The sequence below is a fragment of the Cebidichthys violaceus genome, unplaced genomic scaffold (assembly GCF_023349555.1).
Source record: "Cebidichthys violaceus isolate CVI_PGR_0920_01 unplaced genomic scaffold, fCebVio1.0.p SCAF_21, whole genome shotgun sequence".
Classification (NCBI taxonomy): Eukaryota; Metazoa; Chordata; class Actinopteri; order Perciformes; family Stichaeidae; genus Cebidichthys; species Cebidichthys violaceus.
This window is the reverse complement of record NW_027176384.1, coordinates 2,808,704-2,824,737: the sequence shown is the minus strand read 5'-3', so window position 1 is coordinate 2,824,737 and position 16,034 is coordinate 2,808,704. Positions and strand designations below refer to the sequence as shown.

General features: G+C 41.8%; 1 protein-coding gene across 1 annotated transcript in view; it reads left to right on the top strand.

The window, feature by feature from the left end:
- LOC137877173 (copine-8) overlaps positions 1-8,507 on the top strand; it is a 66,697-nt gene extending 58,190 nt beyond the window's left edge. Inside the window, exons 15-20 of the mRNA XM_068716902.1 lie at positions 310-491; positions 837-964; positions 3,565-3,667; positions 5,587-5,644; positions 5,833-5,906; positions 8,301-8,507. Of these exons, the coding sequence (XP_068573003.1) occupies positions 310-491; positions 837-964; positions 3,565-3,667; positions 5,587-5,644; positions 5,833-5,906; positions 8,301-8,504 (749 nt within the window). The 3' untranslated portion in view covers positions 8,505-8,507. The remainder of the gene's footprint in view (positions 1-309; positions 492-836; positions 965-3,564; positions 3,668-5,586; positions 5,645-5,832; positions 5,907-8,300) is intronic.
- Positions 8,508-16,034: the final 7,527 nt, after the last annotated feature.

The following is a 16,034-nucleotide window of genomic DNA, read 5'->3' as shown; positions in this document are numbered from 1 at the left end:
GGCGGGCGGTAGCAGTAGTTTTTTTTTTTTTTTTTTCAAATAATGGATGGTAGAGTTCTGCATTTTATTAAAACACAGCTGGAGTAGCGAGTTAAATAAACGTTTTATATTAATATTACATTACGGTAATTAGCAGTCAATTTGGCTCTTTTTTGCTATATTGAACCACTGAACAAGCATTGGAAAAAAGTTCAAGTGGCTTTTCAAATAGTGATAGCGGCTTCAAAGAATGACTGAAGCGTCACCTTGATGCAAAGACCACCTCACCTCTTCCATTGCCCTTCCATTGTTCCCTTTGTCACAAAACAGGTAACCCAGCCCAGCCCACATCACTCCACTACATGAGTCCATACCAGCTGAACGCCTACGCCATGGCCCTGAAGGCAGTAGGAGAAATCATCCAGGATTACGACAGCGATAAGATGTTTCCAGCGCTGGGCTTCGGAGCCAAGCTGCCACCCGATGGACGGGTCTCCCACGAGTTTGCCTTGGTACGAACTAGAGGGGCTCCGACATGGATAAAAGGCAGGGAGGGAGTAAAACGTGGAGATGTTCCCCGCATTGGGTTTTTAAACCACCCTTCTGACACGATGAAAATGTGACATACTTCTTATGCAACAAGAGGGTATCAACTGTTAGCATCCGGTTTTAATGTCAGTCCAGCAGAATTGAACAATTGCTGTTGTTTTTTTATTGAGTTTTTCTGCACACATGGCAAAGTACATCAAATACAGAACATGGCGACGCGTCTGTGGCAGGTAAGAATAGATAAGTAAGAAAAAGAACCACCCCACCTCGGGCCTTAAAGATGGTTTCCTCTCCTCTCCTTAATGTAGAATGGGAACCCTCAGAACCCGTACTGCACAGGCATCGACGGTGTGATGGAAGCCTACTACAAGAGTCTGAAGTCAGTCCAGCTCTACGGACCTACCAACTTCTCCCCCGTCATCAACCACGTGGCCAGGTAAGTCACACTTTATTTACTGTTACATACAAATTACCAATTTCTCCAACTTCGCACACTTATGTCTCCTCCAGTAATTAGTTTATTATGCCTCACTCTTTTTTTACACTTGCATATTTGCCATCACTGCTTATATAATGAACTGAATGTATGAGTGAAAGAACACCGAGTACATTTCACTTTGTGGTTGATGCTCAGCATGTGTTCTCAGGTTTTCTGTAATAGGCTCCAAGCAGCGAGTGTTGCCAGGTAGCTAGCAAGAGTTCGAGGGAGAGAGAAGCACCAAGGGCACAAACGGAGAAAGTACCTGACATCTGATTGCACGTTTGTTCGAGTCTCTGCGTAGACAAGAATATAATTTATGCAGCAGCAAAGCCACGCGGACGTGTGATCCTGACAAAGTTCTGAAATAAACAAAACTAGACATTAAGAAACTATTCATGCCGGTGTGTAATTAAAGAAATGTACTCGGGTGAAGCCTCTCATCAGGTTACTTTACATATTGAGATGATAATTTACTGAAATCCTAATTGCATAGTTACACGTGAAGAGGCACTCTGAAGGGAAATGGCGAAACAAGCATAATACCGAGGCAGGCTTTTATTTAGCTTGTAATTCCACCGGAAATACCCATGACTCGTCTTTCAATTAAACACCTGTAATGAACTTCACTCTTTGCTTTTGTCCACTCGCCTCCTGCATGTTTTTTTTTTTAATGCGCAAACAAATCACACCTTTTCTCTCACTATAATTGCATTAAACACTTCTCTCGTTTAAAGGAACAGTTACGCTTACTCTTGCTTTCTTGGGTTTTGGCAGGGGGCTTTTCCCCCCTTTTCCCTTTTTCTACCTACTACTTTTCTCTGCCCCACATTTTCGGTTCATGTGGATTTGTATTATCTGTTACTAAAGCACTGTCCCATGTCAATGTAAATAAGAGAACAAAAAACACAATGTAGAAAACCATATAGATAACCATATAGATAAATATGTTAATTTGACTGTAAACAGAGACACAGTTTTTCACAAACTACATCTCAGTAATTTCTTCTATGAGATTTAACTTCAAGTGTTGTCCCAGTTTGAAGTACCAGACTAATAAGTGCGGATTCCATGAACTCAATCTCCTGAAACCTCTTTAAAACTTTAAAAACTAGTTGTAGATACATGTCACATCTTCCTGCAACTTTTGTTCAACTAAGAGTACATCCATACTACTCCGTTTCGTTTCTCCGTCCACACAGCGTTTCAGCCATCGTTTCCGAAATGATCTCCGTCCATACTACACGCCTGGAAACGAATATCACGTGACTCTTCACGTACACTGGGCATGCGCCGATGTAAACAGGAAGTAGATTGTCGTATTTTGTAACTAAGCAACCAGAGTAATAAAGTAGTCTTTAATGATCGTAAGTATGTGTTTGATACTTAAAATCTTCTCTCAAATCTTCCTCTATAAACTCAAACAGATACAGTTCGTGGAAAGTTTAATACGTTTTATTTTTCAGACTTAACGTTAGTTACAGCGCTGCGGGTCTCTCTCTCTCTCTCTCTCTCTCTCTCTCTCTCTCTCTCTCTCTCTCTCTCTCTCTCACGCCGCTCACTGATCGCTACAATAACAGCCGTTTCCTCCGCAGACATGCAGACTTTAACTGGACAACAGCTGCTAGTAAAGACAACAAGGTCAGCAATGCCTGTAATCAGTTGTCCGTGTTAAATTAACCTGGTAGTCGATCGCGGGTGTTACGTCATCGTTTCCAAACTTATGCGTTTCCGTCCGTCCACACGAATACGCTACCCAGAGTTTTCAAAGTTATCCGGCTTCGGGATCATTTCTAAACTCCTCCGTTTACGGTGCTCAAAAACGCCGGCATAGTGTGGACGCTCAGTGTAACCGTAGCAAAACATATGCGTTTCCAAACAAAAACGGAGTAATGTGGATGTAGCCTTAGTAGCCAAGCACAGGTTGTTGTTTTTTTCGTGGTAATCCCACCGTCACCTCCTCTCCTTTGTTTGTTCGACCGACCCAGTGCCTTTACTCCCACATGCTGCACCTCTCTCTACCACTCTTCAGTCGTCGCCCTTTTGTATCTGATATGCTGTGATCCTCTTCAGTGTGATATTTAAACCTCAGTTATCAGCAGTGGGGAGCAGACAGACATAGATCTAACCTCCCGGTGCACAAAGGTGAAGCTTAGCAGAATGCCGAAGCGACTGAAATAATCTCAGTGTGTAAATATTGGTAACAGTCGAGTTCAATGTAAGTGAAAGGTCGTGCTCGACATTGTAGCAGAAATTGATATTGAGCTGAGGATCTATAGAAGTGACATAACGAGACATTTACAGAGAGAAGTACTTGACAGATTTAGATCCTCCAGAGTGGGAGGTAAGTGACATTTATTCAATGACAAAAATCCTTTTCAAAGGATATGTACTGCCTCATTTCCATCATCATCTATTTCATTTGAGTACTTCAATTAAAACCGCACATAACGACGCGTGATATGCTCAAGTAATAAGCCGTCATGGTAAAGAAAAGACACCAGGATGTTAGCGCAGAAATAATTACAAAGATCGGTTTTGTGTGTTTTGGCACGCAGGTACGCAGCTTCGGTGAAGGATGGCTCCCAGTACTTTGTGCTCCTCATCATCACGGATGGCGTCATCTCAGACATGGCCCAGACCAAGGAGTCTATTGTCAACGTAAGTGTGTCAGCCGTAGCTGTCGACAACCTGACCCTGCACTCCCGACTCCCAAAACAAAAGGAAAAGCAGATTCATTTCACAGTCTTTTTGTTGGAAAAATGTCAGTTGCACCTATAAATTGCTTTGATAGTAAAGATAATGAAAAAGTACACCTGCAAGCGAGATGAGCTGGAGCGATCAGGAGGTCGGCAGCATTGGTGATTAAGGTCTAAACAGGCGGGTTGACATGAGTTTGTCCAGGACTGTTGATTTTGTCTCTTGTCTTAATGTCCTAATGTCTCAAAGCATAAAAGGCAAACATACAATAGAATGTACAATTCAATCTCTAAATAATCAAACAACATTTATGTAACAGATTTTATACAAAAAGATGAAATACCCCACTGAAGATGAAAATGACAGATAAAAGAAGTCTTAGCATTAAAAACAAAGCAGACAAATGATTGAAGAGAAAGATGCTGCCATTAAGACAGCTGCCGATTGAGTTAAAACCTACTGTGTAGCATTCTGTATGTAAACTGTGTCTAATGACTGTGTCTGCTTGTTTTCTATTGTTTTTGCTTTTGTTATTTTCCATTTTCATCACCAAAAAACGTTCACAACTAATGCCTTAATTATGCAGCAGTGTAGTATTTCATGCCCAGATGCTTAGATATAAAAAAATATATTTATGCAAATGAGTAGAACCGTCACGGTGAGAACTTATTACATTTGGCCGAAAAATGTGTCTCTAAAATCCTCCTTCTCATTGCTGGTTTTGCTCCTGGGAGCGTTTGAATGAAAGCTGTAAAACAGCTGTGCCAGAGGTTTCCTAATTAGGCAGCTCGCTGTCAGCCTATAGACGTATTGACTCTGGAATTACTACATGGGGAAAAAGGCACATATTGTTGAACCTAGAAGCAGATAATGTAAATCTAGCAGATCGTCTCAGCGTATGCGTAAACATAGGTTGTCATTTCAAGGTTTGGTGCTGACACATATCGTCTCTGCTTATCTATCCTTCCCTGCAGTGCCAACAGATATATGATGTGACTGGGGAGCCTCTGCTACTGTTTTTTCTATTTTCATTATTTTTTTCAGCCTCGGCTGTGCCAGCCTCACTTTTGACAGCATGTTATTCACCCCGCGTCCGTCCTCTTCATCACTGTCAAGTCATAGCATGCTCCAGAGGGAAGCCAGGGCGCGATGTAGAATGCAAACAAAGTGAACAGTGAATGGCAGCCGTTTCCGCGAAGGCAGCGACCCATCCCGAGCCTTTGAAGGCAGAGAAGGAGCGTAGAGGTTGAGAGGAGGGGAAATGTTAAGGAGAGAAGGAGGCCCGAGAGAGGAGAAGGAGAGGGGGGGAGAGTAAAGGGCAGCAGCAACGTGAAGAAAACCTTTACAGAGGGGAGCGAAAAATAAACGAGATCATCTATTGCTCTGCTGCCTGAAGTCAACCCATTACTCAAAATACGCTGAACACACACACACACACACACACACACACACACACACACACACACACACACGCCGCTAGCCCTTTCTTCCGCATACCCTCTCTGTGACTCTTACACACATGTCCACACACACAAACACATGTCATTTATAAGCCATCCTTACGACGCCTTCGACCCCCACAGCGCCGCGTTTACACATACTGTATGTACCATACATGTTAACAAGAACATGACACAATCTGTGGATGATGGACAAAGGCATCTTCTTAATCTTACTCACGACCCGCATAGGTAGACCAACCCGGTCTCATTCCCAATTCGTCACATACAGACGCTGGGTCAGGACCCAAAAAGACCCCTGAAAGCCCGGTGCGTCTCATACAGTCCGTATCAGACGTCAAACGGCCATGACAACATTGGTGGACATGCCGGTTTCACATTTTTGAGATGTATCAAATATTCATTGTTCCTCTCCTGCAGGCCGCCTGTCTGCCGATGTCAATCATCATCGTGGGGGTGGGGCCCGCAGAATTTGATGGTAAGTCAACAAGAACTTTTAATTAATGTGTAATTAAACTCTGGTGGGAAATTACGTCTGTTTCAGAGCTGCAGATCCTGTTTTTGTATCTTGCGAGCTCTCATTGGAACTCTGTAGGTCTGTGTTTTTTTGTAGAATTTGCCTACAGTAGGAAATAACGTGTGCATTTGTATTTTTCTTCTCCTCAGCCATGGTGGAGTTGGACGGTGATGAAATCAGAATCTCATCCAGAGGAAGATACGCTGAGAGGGACATTGTCCAGGTACACAATACTCTCAAATCGTTCCCCGCTGATGTGTTAGTGTTCTCTTCTGTAAAGTCTGATTGTGAAATCACACCCGAGATTACAAATGAGCTCTCCCTCTTGGCCCCCCTTTTTCCCTAATGATTTATTGCAAATGTGATACCGATTTTGAGTAAAAATCTGATCTGAATCAGCCACACTGCTCTAGGGTGCTGAGCTATTAACCCTGTGTTCCTCCATTTCTCTGTGTAATGTTAGCGAGGGGTCAGAAGGGACTTTTTTCACCAAGCTGCGACAGCTCAGCCATATCAGAAGCCACCTTTTTAAATTCTGTTGGTAATGAAGTGGGCTCCAACAGAGCGGAAAACAGCAACAGAATGATCGTTGGGATCTAAACTATGATTAATCTATAGTCATTCCTTCAGCCTGTCAATCATTCCTATTCATCCCTTTGTTATCTTTACTTGTATCCTTGTTGTTTTTTTTCTGCTGTAAGACAATGACAATTGTTTGACACGAGTATGAAAGGTAAAACAAATTGTCAAACAATTGTCATTGTCTTACAGCAGAAAAAAAACAATTTTTCGAGTTTCACCTGTACTCAGACTGAGCCGTTTGTTTGTTGCAACACAGTGGAGTCACATTTTTTTCTTCTCTCTGACCTTTACACCGCCGCTGTCGTCTCCCGCTCCCCCGCACCCTCCCTCAGCCCACGTAGGCGAGGGAGGCAACTCGTTAGTTGGCTTTTTAACAAGCTGAAGTACACAAGCACGTATGCAGGAAAAATGGTGTAAAAACAATGTTTCAGTACGGGAACATTACACAAGTTCTGCCTCCAGGCTCTCATTATCAGCAGGCTAATTTCCCCGAGTGGCACGGCGAGGGTTACATTTCGCAGCGAGGGTTTTCCAGCACAAATTGGCTTCTCGTATGATTGTAGGCGACAATACACTGCCCTATCTGTCCTCATTTAGTTCAGCATCTCTGTCCATGTAAGAGCGTAAAACCGGTGGTTTGTGACACGGGACTGAAATATGCCGGCATTTATTCCATCACAACAGGTTTTTGGATTTATATTGCGAAGGAGGCCACAGCAGGGTGACCCGAAGAAGTCAACACTCATGTGTCCTGGGGTTCCTGAGCAAAAACTTAATGACAGTTAGTCTGGATGCGAATTCCACCGCAGTGCCTGTTTTAAGGTGAAGTGGCACTCTTAACAATGGATGGTGGGCAGCTCTTCATCTCATGAAATTCTGTTGAACTAGTCTGCCCTTGTCGGCAAATTGTGCATGTTGAACGGCCGGTGGAGAAATGACTTGGATTGGTTATTTAGCTTAAACAAATCAGTGCACGAGAAGAGAAACAGAAGTGAGGAAAGCAGGCAAAGGAGAAGGCTCTTCTCACTCTCACCTTCCTCTCATCTGATCATTGCAAAAAACATATTTTCACAATGACACGGCCATCTGGAGTGAAGCTAATAGCTGGGCGAGAGTGGTGCGAAAATGGTCGGCAAATACTGCTTTGTGTCATGTATGGATCTATCATAACGGTTTGTCCATCAACGGTCCTAAGAGGTTCCGGTTTCCCATTCGGAATGACTATTACACACTACTGCCACTAACATTAGTTAGATTTACTGACAAGTTCTCGACATTGCTGTTGTGTAAAAGTAGCAGCGCCGATCCCCATATTTGAACCTACATATTCTTCTGCCTAATATTGGATCTCCTTAATCCCAGACATTTGATGGAGCTAACTAGGTCTTGGTATACTGCTGGCTGTGTGCCCATCTCCTCTCTCCGTCTTAAAAGATTGAAGCTGTTCACTTTCACACACCAGCAGCCCCCAAACGGCTCCAGCACGCTTCAATACCTAATATTCTCAGTAAAAACATCATATCACTAATTTGCACATTTGTTTTTGTATCCACGGCTACCGCTCATCTCAGTGACCTCAGGGATCAGATTGTTCTCCAAGTGCTGCAGAAAATAGGGCGAATCTGCAGCGTCGTAATTAGGAGAGACTGTCTCCTCTGCAGCAGTAATCTTGCCGTGCACATGAGCTCCTTCCACTTAAAACAGTGAACAAAGCAACTTGAAACAAAGAGGATAAATTATGTTATATCATTTAAATCTCCAATTATTTTTTCTACTCTTTTTGTGCTTTCATACTCATTCCTCTGCTCTTAATCTTCTTTTTTAATCTCTATTATTTGTCTTTTCACTCCATCTGCTCTTTCAACTCTCCTACTGCGCCCAATCGACCATTCTCTAAGCCCCGTCCCCTTTAGCTATTTTACATTTACAGCAATTTATGAAGCAACGGTGACAAAAGAAGGCATCTCATTTCCAGCCACAACTTTCCCTTCAGCTTTTCGCTTTAACTCACTCCATCCCCTCTCCTCCCTCTCAGTTTGTCCCATTCAGGGACTACATCGACCGAACGGGTAACCACATCCTGAGCATGGCCCGGCTCGCGAAAGACGTCTTGGCCGAGATCCCCGACCAGTTCCTCTCCTACATGAGGACCCGCGGGATCAAGCCGGCGCCGGCGCCGCCTCCCTACACGCCGCCTCCCTACTCGCCGCCAGGGCAGCGCATACAAACCCAGATATGAGGAAGTGGGGTGGGTGGGTGTGGGAGGGGGAGAAAGGTTTTTCGGAGTCAGGGGTTAGCTGAACTTTTACGCGCAACGTACTTCCATTTCCCTAAAGCCGCTCTCCATGCCTTGTCGTCGTGGATCACGGTGGTCTTTCTCGTGTTCAGGAAGCTGCATGTCGTGCCAGGAGAGTCGCTTTTGAGGCCAGGAAAAGCCAATGAGAGTCTGTTTACTTCCACTGTCGAGCATTCCTGTTTCTGTCTGGAATCATTTTTCTTTTTCTTCTCGCCTGGGAAACCTGGACAGACCCTGGAGAGAGTTCGGAGATGTCTGAATTTAAGCCGGGAGGTAAAGACGGAACGAAAAAGGAAATGAAGGACAGCTTTGGAAACATTGTAAAGAGAATGTCTCCAGACGAAAAGAAATCACACTTTAATGAACTTTCTCTGTAAATAACTGGACATATGTCACTTCTTCTATCTCTCTCTCTATCTCTCTCCAACTCATTCATTGTTTACAGTAAACACTAACAAGGATTTTTACTGTTGATACTTTTATATACACATATATGAATCTCTCTATCTCTCTCTCTCTCTCTCTCTCTCTCTCTCTCTCTCTCTCTCTCTCTCTCTCTCTCTCTCCTGGCGTGTGTGTCAGGTAGCAGCAGTGCAGGTCCCGGTAGCCCTTCTGTACTGTACCGTACCGTACCGTGCTGTACCGTACCGTACCGTACCATATTCTGGTGTGCGTATTAACCTTTTGCATGAGTGTAGCCTCAGCCCAGTGCATGCATATAGTGGCCCTGCACTACCTCTTCTATCCATCACTTTGTCTCTCTGTCTGTGGGGGGGTGAGTGTCTGTCTGTCTGCCTGCATCTCCATTTGTCACTTCACCCTCTCTGTCTGTCTGTCTGCACTGCTCTGAGGTCCATCTCCCTGTTGTAGCCTTTCTTCCTGTCTCTCTCTCTCTTTCCTTTCTTTTATGTCTCTGTCACTTTTATTAGCTGTGTTTCCATCCGACATTCTTCGTTTTTAATAGACGAGCTAAAAAGAAAATGAGTAATTCTGGTATGCTCATCAGAGCAGGTGACATGCCTAAATTAGTATTTGGGCATTTTGAAATGTAAAATATCTGGTCTAACCTGCTCCCCAGAGATTTTGTATCCTTGTATAAGGTGTCCATCATCTTCAGCATATGTATTACTATTATAATGTCCAAGTGCAATGTTGTTTTGAAGTCCCACTGTCAAATCCTCTAGTGCACGGGGCCTCTCTCATAGACCTTTTGAGCCCTTTAAGCACACTTTCCTAAAGTCTGCATTTCTGCAGACTTTACCTGATGGAATTACCCACAATTCATAGTGTTGTGATGTTACACATTGGATTACATGGGAAAACCCGGATGTGTAAAAAAGGTAAACAAAGAGGACGACACATGGATGTTCAGCATGGCATAAACAGAAACATTAACATGAAAGATGGTACATTAAAACAAGCAGAGGCTGTATTACACACCTGGTTTAGTCATAAACCATTTTTTAATATTATTTATCGATGCATTTCAAGCCCTTCCAGCGTCTCACACTCAACCATTTACCAGGTGACGTCAGTATGGCCCACATTAGCAAACATTTAAGAGCAAATGTTTTACATTTCAAATGCCAACAGGCTTTCAGCATTTCACTTTTTCGCATAGCATTAATTTGACTTCTGAATGGAAGCATAGCGAGTCTCTCTCTCTCTCTCTCTCTCTCTCTCTCTCTCTCTCTCTCTCTCTCTGTCTGTTCTCCTCCTAACTGCCTTGGCAATATGATGCCCACGTGCCCAGGGGTTTCGTCTCATTGTGACGTCCAACACCACGTTCCCGCCCCAATGTTTAAAACGACAGCAGCTGCTCTCAAACGAAATGCCGTTTGAGCATAAGGAGCCCAGTGGTCAAAAATGCAGAGAAAAACACACTTTCCCTATGTCGGCTTTTTGTTCCATTTTACTTATTTCAGTGTGTACTTTTTTATTGCACCTTTAGCTTTGATAAAGCTTTTTATATGTTTGTTTTTATGACGTGTATTCTTACGTGCCAATCACGTGTAGGAGGATGATTTGTGCGATTCCTGCCAAGTCATGTTGAGACAAGTTTCCAAATTAACGTGACGTCTAATGAAGAAGTTCGTTTTTTTTTGTCGTGAATGTGAAAGGATTTGTCAGTGTTGCGGTGATGAGAAGATGACGAGATGTTATACGTGAATGAGATTTGTGTGTTCTCGTACAATTTCTTTTAAAGCATCACTTGAAACGTTTAAAAAGTCTCACAAAAAGTGGCAACATTTATTGGCTCATGAGCGAAATACATTGCAGCACCAACAATGTGAAAGGAAATTCACGCAATTTCATTTTTTATTACTGTACCATCACCCTGAAGCCGTCTTAAAACTATGGCAAAAACATCTGCTGACTGACTGATGTCTAAAAGAAGACTTTTTAATGAAATCATTGTGTCTTTGTTTTCACGTGTTGCAACAAGATTTCCCAGATTTTTTTTGTGTGCGTAAAATAGTGAGCTGATTACAGAGTGTTCAACATAGTTGTGGCAGTGTTAGACACTTGGGTCATAGTATTGCTATATTTGAGGATATTGCCTGTGCCAAAATCAAAATGCAACCCACATGTCAATACTCAGTAGAGTGATCGAAGATGATTATTTCAAAATGGTCTTTACTATACAATTTGTCTCATACATTGCTTACTTGTTTTGTTGCTTGATATTCCTAAATTCATCTTTGTGTCTTCACAAACCCCGTCCTGTACAGCCACTGTAGCAGAGTGGACTAGCTGTTTTAGTGTGTGTGTGTGTGTGTGTGCGCACGCGTGTGTGTTTGCTTCGCCGCTGCAGTCGCGGTCCTGCAGCCACGTGCTGCGTTAGCTGGACACATTGTTAGGACAGCAGGTCAGAATGAGGAGCTCATTAGTGTAAGACTTACATCCTGCACTGCGGGGGGGCAGAGAAGTCATTATGTTTGTGTGGCGGGAGTGTTTTGATGTTTCGTGCTTCGTGAAAATTTAGCATGAATCCCTTCTGGTAGAAACAAACTTCTGTATACGAAAGATAAAAGCAACCCTTTTTGCAGCAGCCACTGTGGGCACAAGCACAAGTCAGCGGGATCATTTTAAAGCAAAACTATGGTTCATTGCAACTTTTATTTACAGTTAGGTCCATAAATATTTGGACATTGACACAATTTTCATCATTTTGGCTCTGTACACCACCACAATGGATTTTGAATGAAACAATCAAGATGTGCTTTAAGTGCAGACTTTCAGCTTTAATTTGAGGGTATTTACATCCAAATCAGGTGAACGGTGTAGGAATTACAACACATTTTATATGTGGCCCTTCCTTTTTAAGGGACCAAAAGTAATTGGACAATTGGCTGCTCAGCTGTTCCATGGCCAGGTGTGTGTTATTCCCTCGTTATTTCATTGACAAGGAGCAGGAGCAAGGAGATAAAAGGTCTACAGTTAATTTCAAGTGTGGTATTTGTGTTTGGAATCTGTTGCTGTCAACTCTCAATATGAAGTCCAAAGAGCTGTCGCTATCAGTGAAGCAAGCCATCATTAGGCTGAAAAATCGAAACAAACCTATCAAAGAGATAGCAAAAACATTAGGTGTGGCCAAATCAACTGTTTGGTACATTCTTAAAAAGAAAGAACGCACTGGTGAGCTCAGCAACACCAAAAGACCTGGAAGACCACGGAAAACAACTGTGGTGGATGACAGAAGAATTATTTCCCTGGTGAAGAAAAACCCCTTCACAACAGTTGGCCGGATCAAGAACACTCTCCCGGAGGTAGGGGTATCTGTGTCAAAGTCAACAATCAAGAGAAGACTTCACCAGAGTAAATACAGAGGGTTCACCACAAGATGTAAACCATTGGTGAGCCTCAAAAACAGGAAGACCAGATTAGAGTTTGCCAAAAAACATCTAAAAGAGCCTGTACAGTTCTGGAACAACATGCTATGGACAGATGAGACAAAGATCAACTTGTACCAGAATGATGGGAAGAGAAGAGTATGGAGAAGGGAAGGAACTGCTCATGATCCAAAGCATACCACCTCATCAGTGAAGCATGGTGGAGGTAGTGTTATGGTGTGGGCATGTATGGCTGCCAATGGAACTGGTTCCCTTGTATTTATTGATGATGTGACTGCTGACAAAAGAAGTAGGATGAATTCTGAAGTGTTTCGGGCAATATTATCTGCTCATATTCAGCCAAATGCTTCAGAACTCATTGGACGGCGCTTTACAGTGCAGATGGACAATGACCCGAAGCATACTGCGAAAGCAACCAAAGAGCTTTTTAAGGCAAAGAAGTGGAATGTTCTGCAATGGCCAAGTCAATCACCTGACCTGAATCCAATTGAGCATGCATTTCACTTGCTGAAGACAAAACTGAAGGGAAAATGCCCCAAGAACAAGCAGGAACTGAAGACAGTTGCAGTAGAGGCCTGGCAGAGCATCACCAGGGATGAAATCCAGCGTCTGGTGATGTCTATGGGTTCCAGACTTCAGGCTGTCATTGACTGCAAAGGATTTGCAACCAAGTATTAAAAGTGACAATTACATTGATGATTATGTTAGTTTGTCCAATTACTATTGGTCCCTTAAAAAGGAGGGGCCACATATAAAATGTGTTGTAATTCCTACACCGTTCACCTGATTTGGATGTAAATACGCTCAAATTAAAGCTTCTTGATTGTTTCATTTCAAATCCATTGTGGTGGTGTACAGAGCCAAAATGATGAAAATTGTGTCAATGTCCAAATATTTATGGACCTAACTGTATGTTCCGGCTATTGTTTCTATCTATGATAACATTGTACTCATCAAAGTAATTGCTACATTACTGCTAAAATGTAATTTAATTGTAGAACAAAATATAGAGTCAAACTGACCAAGTAACATCAGTTACACAGCAATATCTGTCTAACGTTAGCTAACGTTAGCCACCGTAAGCTAACTTTCACACCTGACCAAGTACAGCTGCAGCGGCAGAACCCTGAGAGTTCATTTTAAGATTTCACCTTTTCATTTGTGAGAGGAATAATGTGTCATTTCTTTTTTCAAAAGACCTCACTTTAAAGGTTAAAAGTGAATGAGTCATGTGGGAGAAAGGTAAACGTCAACTTCCCCGTTGTGCCGAGCTACTTCATTTTGTTTTCATAGTGACCAGATTCAAACCCAGGACGCTGCCGTTAAATGATGCCCCCGTCACGCCATTTCAATGGCGAACTACCTCCTGTTTCAAGCCATTCGCTCTTCAGCAAATCCTTTCAGGGTAGGAAAAAAGCATCGCTTACTTCATGCTCACATCTCCACTTTAAATGACAATGCTCGTCAATAATATTTACAGCATTTATATATTTTACTAGGACAACAACCTATTTGAATTAATGTGGTTTGAATTCCTAAACCACTATTGCATAACTATTCCAAGTTACTCAAAACAAATGGTAATTTTAAGTAAAATCAAGGAAATTAAACAAATACATTTAGACACTAAAATTCAAGATGAAAAATGTAAAAATATAGGTATATAATTATATATATTATTGGGCTATAAAGGATTAGCTATCAAGCCTGAATGGAATTGATCAGACTTTTAGATTACTTGCGGTCAGTCACGTTGTCAAGAAAAAAAGAGAAACATGGAAACGTGAATAAACTTTAAAACTTAAAGTTACCTTCAGGAAAATTCAAATAGGGGAAGTCAGACCGTCTTAATTCAGATGGATGGGTTACAAATCAAAATATTGTAGTGATATGAATTCAATGATACTTCATTTTGAGCTTAAATTTTGGCATTTCAAAATGTGTTCATTTGCTAATATTTGTATTATTATTTTGTCCTTTCTTTGCTTCCATACACACCACATTGCTGAAGTCATTGGTGCCAGTTATTTTGTGTTGGTCCATTTTGGGTGGACAGGTATTATTATTGTTTTAGTTGTCCATCATAGTGCAACAGCTCACTAACTTTGCAGAGCCCGTAAGAGTGTGTGTCTGTGTGCATGCGTTTAATATAAGTATACTTTGTGCGTGTGCGTGTGCGTGTGTGTGTGCATGTGCGTGAGTATGTGTGGCGCCCTTACAGGAGTGTTTTAATAGACCATGTGAGGTATAAACACACATAAGATCTTTGTTTACTAAAGCTATCCAAATAATATATTGTATGCTCGTCATATCTTCTTAACAACGTGCACTATGTTTGCATGTACAGTTTTACAAAGGATGCACCAGTTCCTTTTGTTAAAAACTGAGTGTTTTGAAATATAAAAATCTATATGAAAATTAACTGTACAAAATGGCCTTAAATCTTTCTCTGATTTTCTTGGAATTGTGCAATGCCTTCTTCAGAAAAATGAATTGTTTCATTAATGGTTATCTATTTTGTGTCAGTGTTTCTATTGCTTTCTAGTGGATTTGTTTTTCTTTGCACAACTTCAATTATGGATTAAATAATTATCTTGTACTTTTTTGAGACCGTGATTTAATCAGAGAAAGCATGGCTGAAGTACTGATTGTCTGATAATACATATAATAGATGACTATTTCTGTATCAAACTATGGATTTTTAAATAAATATTCATATTAAACAGAAGACTTGCTTCAACTCAGTGTTTTGAATTTCCTTCACTCCCTTCATTCCTTTCCTCAGTGTCTTTTCTCTCTCCATTCATAGCTTATCAGGACTAACATGGTGTTTGCTCCCATTGATGAGATAATTATACATGAAAGTCTTCCCACACCAACAACACGCAAAGCACATGGACACAAGACCACAAACCAGGCATTGAAGGCTGTTACAAAACATGAGAAATATCTAACACATTTTCATGTCATCCTTCTGTTCCTCTGATTTACCCACAACCCCTGTGTACTTCTTTCATCTGCCCTCTGAAGTGGCAGTCTCGGAAATAAAATTTATATTTATTTCTGAGAGTAATTGGCACGTTTAAAGAGGCAACTAGAGAGACTGTCAATGCCCTGTCACACGAAAAATACCGAAATGTGTGTGTTAATCTGCCGGAGGGGGGGTGATAGAGTTCTTCATCAACACTCAATAACTCAACGAGTTCTGTGACAGGTGCTGAGATCCCTGATTTTCAAAAGTCACAATCCAGCTTGCTTTTGTCAGCATTTTAGGATATTCTCAGTCTCTCTCCTGCCACTCAGAGTGACGGAGGGGTTACAGAGTTCTGCTGCAGCCGTGAACGTCTTCCTACTATGAGAGAGGTTTATAAAGGTCATAGATTACTAAAAATGTAAAAAGGAATAGTTTGACATTTTAGGAAGATACAGCCCTGTCTCTGACAGTTCCCATACAACTAAACTGCCACAAAACCACTTGGTTAGGTTTAGTAAAACATCTTGGTTTGGTTTTGAGTAAGTATGTTTATTATGTTAAGTTAACGTTGATTTTTAGTTTCCCACGGGACACAAACAGCAGCCTTTAGGTTTGTCTAAGCCACCCATCCTCCCTATGGTTAAA